Genomic DNA, 13,579 nt, shown 5'->3' with positions numbered 1-13,579 from the left:
AAAATAGCAAGGACTCAAAAGCCCTAAATGAAGACCTAGATCTCATGGGCTTAACAGACATCAATAGTACACTGCACCCAAAAAAATTCAACAAAGTCCAACAACCATTTATGATGAAGGTCCTTGAAATTCTCAAGGTTGAAAGTACTTCCTTTACATTATAAAGGTCATATATGACGAACCCAGAAATGATACTATTGTCTATGGTGAAAGTTGAAATCCTTTCTTTAAGATCTGGAAGAAGACAAGGATGTCCACTCTCACCACTGCTCTTCAACATAATACTGGAAGTTCTAGTCAGAGCAATAAGAGAAAAGCATACATGGAATCCAAATAGGGAAAGAAGATATAAAACTATCACTATTTGCAGGCAATATGATTATACACATAGAAAGCCTTAAAAACTCCATAGAAAAACTAATAATAAGACCTGAAACCATATATAGAATGAAATATAGGTAAAACACAGAAGATATATTTCTCAATAACATCTTTAAAGGCTTATCCCCCAAAGCAAAGGAAGTGAAGTAAAACATAAACAGCTGGGATTTCATGAAACTAAAAAGCTTCTCTGCAGCAAAGAAACATTAACGAAAACAAAGAGACACCCCACTGATTTGGAGAAAATTTTTGCACTCCATACAACTGATAAGGGATTAATCACAAAGATATACAAAGAACTCACAAGACTAAAACACACACACACACACACACACACACACACACACAAAGTAAACAATCCAGTCAATAAATGGGCAGAAGAACTTAAAAGACATTTCTCCAAAAAGGAAATGCAAATGGCCAACTGACATATGAAAAAAATATTCAATATTCCTCATAATCAGGGAAATGCAAATCAAAACCACGAGATACCACCTTATACTAATGAGAATGGCACATATTTAAATAACTAGCAACAACAAATGTTGTTGAGGATGTGGCAAAAAAGGAATTTTCCTACACTGCTGGTGGGAATGCAAACTATTCCAACCACTATGAAAAACTGTGTGGCAGTTCCTCAGACTACTAAAAATGGAGCTACCACATGTCCCAGCAATTCCACTCCTAGGGATCGACCCAACGGACACAAAAACATTAATTCAAAAGGATACCTGTGCCCCTATGTTTATTGCAGCACTATTTACAATAGGTAAGATTTGTAAACAAGCAAAATGCCCAAAAATAGATGACTGGATCAAGAAGAAGTGGTATATATACACAATAAAATACTATTCAGCAATCAAAAAAGATAAACTCATGCCATTCACAGCAAAATGGATGGAGCTAGAAGGGATTATGCTATGTGAAATAAGTCAGAAAGAAAAAGAAGAACAAATATCAGATGGTTTCACTTATAGAAGGGATGTAGGGGAACCAAGTAAGGGATGAGGGAAATAGTAATAACAATAATGAACAAAACAAAAATTAACAGGCAACTATAAATCAGAAATATTCTGCTGGGGAGAGGGAGGGTGAGTGATCAAAACAAAGGCGGGAAGATCACAGTGGACTATGATGATTGTGCATGGGTGAATTGGTCGTGAAAATACTGTGGGGACCACACCTGAGAAAAGAAAGCAAACATTGTAGAAAAATGAATAATTATGTAAAATATATATAAAATACATTATTTTTTAAAAAGGTATATAGTTGGTTTATTTATTTCAGATCTTTCTTGTTTTTTGGAGTGGCCCTGTTGTGTCGTTCCCTCTTAATGCTTCCTTTGTTCTGTCCCATACTTTTTGGCAATCATGCTTTCATTTCTTTTGCCTCCAGTTTTTTTGTTTTGTTTTGTTTTGTTTTTCAAATTCTCCTTTTATTTCCACAATAATCCAATAGTCATTCGGTAGCATGTCGTTTAGTCTCCACACATTTGACTTTTTTCTCTTCTTTTTCTGGTTTACTTCTAGTTTGTTAGCTTTGTGATCAGAGAAGATACCTGATATTAAAACAGTGCCAAGGTAGGGGACAGGTCACTGAGAGTTCTCATGCATGCACTCACAATAGCAATACACTACTCAGGCTCAGTGTGAAACAACAATGGAGTTTATTAACAGGGGAGATTGTGAAAAGGAAAGTGTTTCTATTGTGACAAAAGGCTAGCTGTCCTACCCCAGATTGTGTATGCACTATCCAGTAGTGCAAAACAAAGGCTGCTCATGAAAGATGACACTGTCCCTCTGACAAGGGCCTGGAGCTGGTGGCACACTGGTAAGCACTCAGGTTGGCAGCTGGAAGTGATCACAGGTCGGGCTCCAGAAGTGAAACTGCAGTAGCCAACAGCAGCAGTCTGAAGGCCAGGATGGACAACAACAGATGCCAGTCCAGACAGTGACAGATGCAACACCAACTGGAGGCAGTGCTGGAAGACAAGAAGTTTTGGCCAGCTCTCAGAAGTGGCAAGATCCAGTCAGCAGTACTGGATACAGGTCAGCAGTGCCTGTCAGCACCAGTCAGCAGGATATGATACCAGAAAAAAGGTCCCAATATTATAGCTCTTAGAGATTCTGGCTACTGCCAAGATTAAGCTGGCAAAGTACCACTTCTGTCATTGATGGAGCCCACATAACTGTCCTTGGGACCCCTTGCGGATTGTATGCTGAGCTCAAGTTTCTCTGCAGAGTTGGGATGTTCCTCTGAGCAGACCCAAACTAGGAACCATTGGCCTCTCTCTCCACAATTCATACTGGGGTCTGTTGTCAAACCCATTTTACTGAGGCAAGCCTCAGCAAAGCCATTCATGCCCCAACGTTCTCGCCAGGGTGGCAGGGCTCCTGTTTCAATATGATTTCGGTCTTCATGAATGCATTCACTTAATTTTGTGACCCAGCATGTGCTCTATCCTTTAAAATGACTATGTGCACTTGAGAAGTGTGTGTACTCAGAGTTTTTGGTGTGCAGTGTCCTATAACTATCAAGTCCATCTGTTCTAAACCCTCATTGAAGACTATTGTTTACTTGTTTTGTTGACTGGTTAATTTCTCCAATGATGTAAATGGTGTGTTGAAATCGTCTATTATTTTTTATGATCCCATCAATGTCTGCTCAGGTTTTTCAATAGCTGCTTTACATATTTTGATTCTCCTTCAAATGATGAGTGTTATGTCTTCCCTTAGTTATTATATGATATTCATCCTTATCTCTTGTTACCTGTCTTAGTTTGAAATCTATTTCATCAACATGTGTGTATGGCCCTTTCTTTTTTTGAGGTACTATTTATTTACTGGATTTTTTTTCTAACTTTCTGCTTTGAGCCTACATTTATCTTTAGAACTCAGAGGGTCTCCTGGAGACAGCAGAATGGTGGAGCTATTTTATCATCCAGCAAACCACTTTGTGCTTTTTGATTGGTAAATTAAGTTCATTTAAATTTATGGTGATTATTGATGTATTAGGATTTGACACTTCCATTTTGTTTCTGTTTTGATGTGATTATTATCAGTTTTTATAAAATGTAATATTTTTTAAAGATTTATTTTTTTTTTATACCAGAACTGGGGCATAGGCCAGAGGCAGGGGAGGGTGAGAGAATTCACCAGAGACAGATCAGGGAGCAGAACAGGCAGATTGACTGAAATACACTGCTGAGGGGAGCAGCAGGAGGGACAGGATAGGTCTGTCCCACCATGTGGGTTTCTCCCTAGCCAGCTGGGAATCGAACACGTACTGCAGAGGCTGCGGGCAAGTTCACAGCGCTGTCCTCAACCTGCTGTGCCACCAGGGAGGCCCACAATTTTTTTTAAGAACAACATAGATTAAAAGCTCTGACTGAATTTACACTGTCTGAGTGTCTATTTCTTGTTCAATTTTTAGGGATTTTCTACTTTTCTACCTTTTATTCTTTTTTTTTTTTTTAAGATTTATTTATTTATTTATACAAGCACTGGGTACAGTCAGAAGCACGGGAGGGCGAGAAAATTCACCAGAACCAGAGCGGGGAACAGAGCAGGCAGAAGGACCGAAGTACACTGCTGAGGGGAGCAGCGGGCGGCAGGAGAGGTCTGCGGGCCATGTGGGACCCTCCTCCGGTGGCCGGGGAGCAGCCGGGGATGGAACCGGCGCTGCAGAGGCTGCAGAGGCTGCGGGCAGCTTCGTAACCCAGCGCTCAACCGCTGCGCCACCGGGGAGGCCCTATTCTCTCTCTTTTTTTTTTTAATTGAGGTAACATTGGCTTATATTATTGTTTGCATTTTGGAAGTACAACATACTCCTCCTCATGTAGCTCCACCATAGTGCACCCACCACCAAGTCGTTCACAATCCACCACCATAGTCCATTGTCCATTGTGCTCCCTTCCCTCCTTGTTTTCACCCCTCCCCCACCTCCTTCCTGTGCGGGTGCTTCAATTCCATAGTCACTTTAGGAATTAGTTTTTAAGTTTGTCTTTATTTGAACCTTAGTTTAATTTCTTTATAGTCCACATAAAAGTGATACCATCCAGTAACTTTCTCCTTCCACTTATTCCTTTCATGTACCATCCTTTCATGTACCGTCCCCTCCAGCTACAGCCATGTTGCCATAAATGGCATGAGTTTATCTTTTTTGACCACCGAGTAGTATTCCATTGTGTATGTATAGCAAATCTTCTTGATCCACTTATCTGTTTGGGGCACTTCTGTTATTTTCACAGTTTGGCTATTACAATAGTGCTGCAATAAACATGGGAATGCAAGTTTCTCTTTGAATTAGTATTTTTGAATTTTTGATAGATTTGATACATGCTATTTTGTAAGAGAGATTTGTTAATTGGCAAGCTCCATCAGCTTTTGTTTGTCTTGGCAGGTCTTTATTTCTCCCTCACATATTAGTGAGTCTTGCAGGAAGTAACAGTGGATGACAGTTTTTATCTTTCAGTGTTTTGAATATGTCATTCCTTTTTTTTTTTTTTTTTTTTTTTTGTGGGACCCTCGCCTGGCGGCCGGGGATCGAACTGGAGCTGCAGAGGCTGCGGGCAGCCTCACAACCCAGCGCTCAACCGCTGCGCCACCAGGGGAGGCCCAAATATGTCATTCCTTTTTCTCTTTGTAGAATTTCTGTGAAAAATCTGATGTAAGCCTGAGGGGAATTCTTTTATAATTTACCTCCCCACCCCTCAACCCCCCAGTTTTCTTCAATATTATTTGTCTGGAACTCTTTATATTTTCCCTTCCTTTGATCTTGCTTTCAGTCACAGAATTTAGTTAACTATAGACTTCATGGAGTTGTATAATACATTTTCTCAGATTTGAGAAGTTATTTTGTATTGTTTAGAATAAGGTTTCTGTTGCCCTCTCTAGACTCCCTTTTTTGGAATATCCATTATCATTATGTTGTCTTTTTCAATGGAGTCAGATAGTTTTTGAATTTTTCATATTTTTACATAGTATTTCTTTCTCTTCTCCACCTGGTTCCATTGTGCACTACTATATTTAAGGTTACTGATTCAAAGCTTCATTTGGTCTATTCTGCTTTCATAGCTTTTTTCCTACTTCTTGATATAATTTATTGTATCTTTTATATCCTGAGTCTTTGTTATTTTCCTACTTAAAGATTTAATTTCTACCTTCATTCATTTTAATTTGTGAGCTCATTCATTTTTCTGAATTTTCTTTTATCTATTTGCTTAACATTTCTGAATTGTCTTGTATCATTTTGACTTTCTTTTCTGAGTTTTCATTTATCTCTTTTAGTTCCTTTATTATAGCAAATTTGAACTCTATCTAGTAGGGAGATATAATCCTATACCATGCTATTTTGATTGGTTTAAAGAGAGTTGTGCTCTCATTGTAATTTTATATTCCCTTGAAGTCTCAATTACCACATGTTATATATTTTTGTCTGTATATTTTGCTATTTTTAAGTCCTTTATATATTTAAAATATGTTTTACAATGACTTAGAGAGTCAAATTAATTTTACTTTTATTGTACATGTTGCTTGTTTTTATTTGATTTTATATGTATTTTTTTTTTTGCTTTTTTTCAAGCTTCTGTAGCTACTTAGAACTTTTTTTTTTCAGTTGTTGAGTCACTAGAATATAAGGGAGGTCTCAAAGTGTTCAGCTGCTGCAGTGCTGTTGCCTGGTTTTGCTGTACTTGTGCTGCTGATATCCCTTCTTTCTCAGGTTCCATGTGTGAGACTTAGTAGTCTGAGCACTGTTAGTGGGTTAGGAAAAGAGTGATGCAAGTAGAGTTAATTCTTTTTCTTCTCAGGGACAGGCCTGTATGAGGTAACCCCCAGCTCTTCCATATGGGTGTCTCTTCTTTCAAGAATGTATGCATCTACAAGATTCCCACTCTCCCCTCCTCTGGGCTTCTGACTGAGTCAACAGTCCTAACACCTGTGTCTCCCACCCCAGTCTACAGTTTCTGGTGTCCCTCCCACCTCCTGCTCAATGTTTCCTTTATAGTCTGCGTTGCTATCCAGTATCCAATGGGGACTTCAGTTTTTCCAAGCCATGGGACTCTTTTGGTATAGTGTCCCTTTGGTTAACTGTAAGATTTTTCCTCTCAGAAGCAAAGCAAGGAACTTCTTCAGTTGCAATCTTTGTGTGACTCCAGAATTCAGTTCGTGTAACTTTAGAGTCAGAAATCTTAACCTTTGTATTCATTATTCTCAATAAACTTGTAAGCATATTTTATCTATGCATAGAGAAACCTTATCTGAAACTGTCCACTCTCTGCAGTAAGCTTTAGATAGAGGCAGGGAATTCCCCAGGACCTACACATGGTATTCTGATTTGAATATTGCTCTCTCTTTCTTATTCAGGGACATTTGAGATTTACTGTCAGGCAGGCAGCCATAGAGAAGCAGGGATGAGGGCACTCTATAATGTTTCCCAGTGTCCTGGACACAAAGCCTCCCCTCGGGAACATTACCAGGCTGCAAGGATCTACTACATCATGGCAGAAGAAGTGGAGTGGGACTATTGCCCAGACAGAAACTGGGAACTGGAATGGCACAAGCAGCCTGAGAAAAACAGGTAAGTTTAGAAATGGATAGTTCACACTTTGAGTTTTTTGATCATTTTGCAAATGAAAGTGATACTGAAATTTTGAGTTGAAAAAACACTTAAAGTCACTGAATAAGATAACAACAAATCTAGAGCAGGACTAGACCATAGATTCGTTGGAACTCAGTACTTCTTCTATAATCCTGTTGAGCAGAATAAAAGCCCTTATCTACATCCACATGCTCTTAATATTTGATTCATTTTCTCTGTTTAAACAGAAAAAAGCACCTATACTGGCATTTAAATTGTATAGAGGACTTACTCAAGGAAGCAAAAACTCCCAATTTAACTGTCTCTTGACAAAATATCCTTAAGGTTAAGCTGAAGAGCAGAAAAACCCTAAAGTAGAGTAACTTAAATAAGTAAGAATTTCATTTCTTCGTCATATCATAGTACAAATATGAGCAGTCCATAACACTTGCTTTTATCCCTAGAACTGTGATGTCTATTCCTGTTGTCATCCCAACTATCAAAAAAGGTTAAAACAGTTCAGGTCAGGCAAAATAGTATGTAAGACAATGACTTGGAAAAAAAAAATATAAATGTACACACACACACACACACACATATATATATATATCACTTTCTCTCATACCTCACTATCCTGAGCTTATTAATATGACTAGACCTAGCTGTATGGAATTCTTGCAAGTATAGTCTCTGGCTTGGCAGCTATGTGCTTAGCCAAAACAATAATGGAAACTGAGGTACAGTTTAGCATTCTCCATTCCAGTTTATTTCTGGTGATTTCACTACTTTTTGCCAATTATTGTCCTTCTGGTAGGTTGTTGAAGTTACAACCATTTTGCTAACTTGATCTATGACTGAGAAGAAGTGACTTCCCTTTTCTAAACTTTGTTTATCTTTGGCGCACTGATTTATCCTCTGGTGTCTCGTTATGACGACGTGAAGCGGCGGGATGAAAATGGATTATTCAGAGTCCATGTCCAGAACAATGAGAAGCGTAGAAGGACTGCACCAAGAAAGTGCAGCCCAGCTCCAAGGACAATCTCGTTTTTATTTAGAATCAGACAGGAAGTAAAAAGATCAAAGAAGCAAGCAGGCAAACAGGGAATGCACAAGTGTATGGGGATGTGCAACCAGCTGCACCAGCCAAGATTGAGAGGTAATGAGAAAGCCAAGTAAAGTGTCAGTGTTTATGCTACTCTAGCCATAACACCTATTGCTGTTTCTGCACATGCTGTTTTCAGCATGTGTAGACCCTCACACTAGGACTTTTGCCTTGATAGGTTCCCTTGCTTAAACTCTCCCTGTTTCTGCACATGCTGTTTTCAGCATGTGTGGATTCTCATACCAGGACTTTTGCCCTGGGAGATTTCTTATCAACTTTCCCTGTTTCTGCACATGCTGTTTTCAGCATGTATGGATTCTCATACCAGGACTTTTGCCCTGGGAGATTTCTTTATTAACTTTCCCTGTTTCTACAAACTAGACGCACAGAACAGTCAAAACAAAGAATAATTAAGGCAAAGGCATAGAACAGTCAAGGCACTTAATAATACAAGTTCCCATACTCTGGTACATACTTACCTCATCAGCCTATTGGGGCTGTCAAATGATAAAGTAAGTAATATTAATTAAACAATAAATAATAAAACTATTTGTAAATAGGAAATTATCTTATGAGGAGAAATCTTTAATAGTCAATTTCCTCCTTACCTCTCGACATCCCTTAACCCTCTAGCAGCTGAAACATTTACTATCCTTCTGCCACCTACCACCAGTGCTTTGTCCTCTTGTGAAACTAATTCAATTTAAGTATATCATTAAAGCCCAGGGCTTCTGATTCTTATCCCAGAGGTATTCCCTTATAAATTTTACTACACATTCCTACAGGGATGATAATTGATAAGAAAATATGAACAATATTGAAACCTGCTACATTTAATAGCATTTATGTAGCAAAAATGGTGGGCAATCTGACATTAGAGGAAATAGGTTCCTTTTTCTATCTGTCACATGAAGTTGGGTCTGACTTAGCTTTGCATAAAACAGTACCAGGGCTGGGGCATAGGTTTCTGTTTGTGAGTTCTCACCTGTGTACTCACAATTGCAAGATACTACTCAGGCTCAGGGTGCACAACAATGGAGTTTATCAACAAAGGGAAGATTGGAAAAGAGGGAAGCATTTCTAAGATAATAAATGGCCAGCTGATCTACCCTAGATAGTGTCTGCAGTGTCCAGTAGTCCAAACAAAGGCTGTTCATGCAAGATGTTATTGTCCCTTCAATGAGAGACTGGACATATTGGCACAATGGTAAGCAGTGGATTCAACTCACAGTGTTAGCTGGAGGCAGTCACATCTCAGACTGCCTAGGTGATACTGCAGCGGCCAACAGCAACACTCCAAAAGCTGAACTGGACATGACAACATGCTGAACTTAACAGTGCCAGATGCAACAACACCAAGAGGCAGTGCTGGAGGATTAGAAGTGGTGGTCAACTCTCAACGGTGGCCAGATACAAGTCAACAGTTCTGGTCATAGGTCAGCAGGTGATAGCACCAGAGAACTGGCACTAGTGTGATAGCTATTTCTGATGGTGGGCATAAGCCAATGACAAACAGATCTTTCAGAGACACCAAGCATAAGTCAACAGTTTTCTCTGTAGGTGATGTCAGAGGCAGGGCTAGAGGCAGGTGCAGCAGTCAGGTCTCTTGAAAATTTTATGGAGGTCTCTGAGAAGGTCTCTGTTAAGGTCCAGAGGGTTTATGGAAGTGTCAAAGTCTGAAAAGGGTTCTGTCCCAACAAATCTTCTTGACAAATCTGTCTACCAAGATCTTTCCAGGATTCCTGAAGACACTGATCTGAAGCTGTCTGATGAATGATCTCAAGCTGGCTAATGCTCTGGCTTATATCCTCTTCAGGATCCCTGTCATTCAAGTCTTATTGGTTTGTTTACACTTCCAACTGTTTTATTGGTGCTGAGAACTGAACTCCAATCAGATCATCCTGAATGGTCTCAAAAACCTTTAATAGAACCAGTGGAGTACAAACCTGATTTTCCTAGTAGGAGCTTGAACCTGATTGGCCCACTTACAATTCTGGCACCATATTCAAAATTTAACTCCCAGTCAGTCATGCATCCAGATCTGATCTGATAAACATTGAGATTATGCAGGCTCATATCCATGGGGGGCTTGGGAGCTACAGCTGGAGCCAGCTTCAGCAGGATCAGATGGTCATCTGAGCAGCCCTTAACCAGGAATCACAGGATTCAGGGGCTGCTACTGTTGTTGTAGCCCACCAGACTGCCCTAGGGACTGTCCCAGTTCAACACAGGCTGACATTGCTATAGTCCAGGGCTGGCCTGCAAGTTGTAAATGGGGTCAGTTCTCAAATCCAACCACTGAGGTGTGAGGTTGGCCATCAAACCCAGCTTAGTAAAGTGGGCCTCAACAAAGCCAGTCATGTCCTGTAGTTTGTGCTGTGTATGTGGGTCCTGTTTCACTGGTATCTGAAAATAAGGAGTTGATGTCAAGGTGCTGATACCACTTTTTGGATTCTTCTAGTTATGGTCACATCTTCCTGAGCAACAAGGATGGGCTCCTGGGTTCCAGATACAAGAAGGCTGTATTCAGGGAATACACTGATGGTACATTCAGGATTCCTCAGCCAAGGGCTGGAGTAGATGAACACTTGGGAATCTTAGGTAAAGTCATTCTACTTTCCTATTAGAAGGTTGTACTGCTTTTATGAGGTTATGTCATATCAGGAAGGATACCACATTCCCCATTGTCATTATTTCCTTATGATATATTGTAAATACAGTCTCATTTTATAAGTTAACCATGAAAACAGCTATCAAAGTGAGGGTGGTTTATAAATTCTGCTACAACCTTGAGCCAGGTTTCTCCATGCCTCTATATCCAGGGATTTCTGGGTGACAGGTTTATTTTAATGCTAAAGTAAGGAAAATTTAGGAACCCTCTCCAAAAGTAGAAAATGGTAGTATTCTTGCATCTCAGTTTAATTATTAGTTCAGTTTCTTTTATAAGGGCCAACAAATCTGACTGTTCATCTTGCACTAAAGGGACTCACTGGACTTTGAAGAGAGTCCAGCAATTCTCTACTCTGCCAAACTCTTACTCCTTACCATCAATTAGTCTACAGTGCCTACAACCTTGGGCTAGTATATAGTGAAATTTGGGATGGGGTAGAAACACAATCTATTTGAAGTATCTTGATACTGTGGGAAGCAGTAACAATTTAACATCTTTGAATTTAAAAAATGGGGTCATCATGACTCTTAGTGATAGGGCGATCTTTTCTCAGGGTAAATTCTTAACCATAGGGAGCTCTTGTGTATATCCCTTTGATGTTTCCTGTTCTACTATGCCATTAATAAGACTGCTCCTTCTTTTGCATATATTAGGTCCACTTCTCAGAGGAGAGGTTGGTGATATCCTAACTGTGGTTTTCAAGAATAATGCCAGCCGCCCCTACTCTGTGCATGCCAGTGGAGTGCTGGAATCTAGAACTGGATGGCCACAGGCCGCTGAACCTGGTGAGTGGGAATTTTTAGTAAAGAGGCAAAGGATGCATGGAATCTCTGCTTCAATCCTCTCACTTATTCCTTCAGTAAAAATTGCTTTCAAAGGCTGTAAACATAACTATTAACTACACCTAATCTACAGCCTGAGTTTGACTCCATAAAAAATACACAATCCCAGAATAGACTGCTAGACTGCTTACCATAAGTTCTTTTTTTTTTTGAAAGATTTGTTTATTTATTTATACAAGCACTGGGTACAGTCAGAAGCACAGGAGGGTGAGAGAATTCACCAGAGCCAGAGCGGGGAACAGAACAGCCAGGCTGACAAAGAAATACACTGCTAAGGGGAGCAGCGGGCGCTGCAGGTGAGATCTTTCGCACCATGTGGGACCCTCACAGGCTGCCAGGGATCAAACCGGCGCTGCAGAGGCTGTGGGCAGCTTCGCAGCCCTGCACTCAACCGCTGCGCCACCAGAGGAGACCCAAGTTCTTTTTTTTTTAATCAAAGATATCATTAACGTTGATCACATGTGAAGTATTTCTTTACCTAAGATTGCCTTAAACTTTGAAATCAGATTGAGTTTATAACTGTGGCCTTTGAAGTTAACATTGGCTATAGTCTGAGTTCCTAATTATGGCTAGAGAGTGGCCTTTCCCAAACCATATACTTATCTTTAACCCCAGCCAAAGATCTTGTTCCTTTATTACAGACTAAATCCTAATCTAAGTCAGAACTAAACTTAAGCATGTTTCAAAACTACCTGGAAGGCTTGAGAAACTACATATTGCTGGAATTAACTCTCAGAGTCTCTGACTCAGTAGATCTGAAATGGGTCTTAAGAAATGTCTAGGTCAAATAGTTTCCCAGTTGGAACACCAACTGCACATTGACCTAAAGGATGAGAAGTATAGAGGTAAAATAATAGTGTGGAAGAAAAGCAGGAAAAAATGATGTTGCTGATGTAGGGAATGCAATCTGTAAGGTCCAGTAGTAAGAGAAATGAAAGTTGGGGTAAAGGTAAAGGGACATGTCCTTAAAATGATGAATGATGTAGAATCAACAGGACTTGGTGACTAATGGGATATTGTGGGTGAGAAAGAAGAATTCTCGTATGACACCCACATTTTTAATTAAGGTAATGCTGGTTTATCTTGTTTATATTTTGGAAGTATCGGATACCCCTTTTCCAGAGATGTTACCAGAGAACCCCCACCACAACTGTATTCCCTCCCCACTTTGTGTACAACACTTCCCTCTCTAAATAACTGATTTCTATGGTCAGCTTTCAAAGATTAGTATTTTAGTTTTGCATTATCTGACCCTTTGTCTGATTTCACTGTACTCCACATATAAGGGACACCATCTGGTGTTTGTGTTTCTCCTCCTGACTTATTTCACTAAGCATAATACTTTCCAGCTCCATCCACGTTGCCACAAAGCACATATGGGATAAGTTTATCATTTTTGATCACACTGTGTGTGTGTGTGTGTGTGTGTGTGTTTGTGTGTGTACCAACTCTTCTTGATCTACTCATCTGTTTTTAGGACATAGGTTGTTTCTATAGTTTGGCTATTGTAAACAGTACTGCAATTAATTAGTATATTTGTGCTTTTTGGGTTAACACTTAGGAGTAGAATTAATCAGTCATGTGGTAGATTCATTTTTAATCTTTAGAAAAACCTCCATGCTGTTGTATACAGGGACGAGACCAGTCTTCATTCCCATCAACAGTGTAAAAAGGTTCCTTTCTATCTACATTTTGAAAGCACCTGTTGTGTTTGGTGTTTTTGATATAGAACAGTCTCACAGGAGTGAGGCAGTATCTCATCGTGGATTTGATTTGCATTTCCCTGACAATGAATGATGATGATGATTTTTTTATTTTTTTTCTTTCATGTGCAACATCTTTTTATTTATTTATTTATTTATTTATTTGTTTGTTTGTTTGTTTGTTTATTTATACAAGCACTGGGTACAGTCAGAAGCAGGGGAGGGTGAGAGAATTCACCAGAGCCAGAGTGGGGAACAGAACAGGCAGACTGACGAAATACACTGCTGAGGGGAACAGCGG

At 39.6% G+C, this 13,579-nt stretch overlaps 1 protein-coding gene across 1 annotated transcript in view; it reads left to right on the top strand.

Annotated features, from left to right (window-relative positions):
- HEPH (hephaestin) overlaps window positions 1-13,579 on the top strand; it is an 82,440-nt gene that overhangs the window by 64,750 nt on the left and 4,111 nt on the right. The window contains exons 13-15 of the mRNA XM_037511656.2: window positions 6,747-6,960; window positions 10,524-10,663; window positions 11,387-11,614. Coding sequence (XP_037367553.1) covers window positions 6,747-6,960; window positions 10,524-10,663; window positions 11,387-11,614 — 582 coding nt within the window. The remainder of the gene's footprint in view (window positions 1-6,746; window positions 6,961-10,523; window positions 10,664-11,386; window positions 11,615-13,579) is intronic.

Source organism: Talpa occidentalis, unplaced genomic scaffold (assembly GCF_014898055.3).
Source record: "Talpa occidentalis isolate TD23 unplaced genomic scaffold, MPIMG_talOcc4v2.1 talOcc4.15, whole genome shotgun sequence".
Classification (NCBI taxonomy): Eukaryota; Metazoa; Chordata; class Mammalia; order Eulipotyphla; family Talpidae; genus Talpa; species Talpa occidentalis.
The sequence above is the reverse complement of the archived record's forward strand: the minus strand, read 5'-3'. Positions and strand labels throughout refer to the sequence as shown.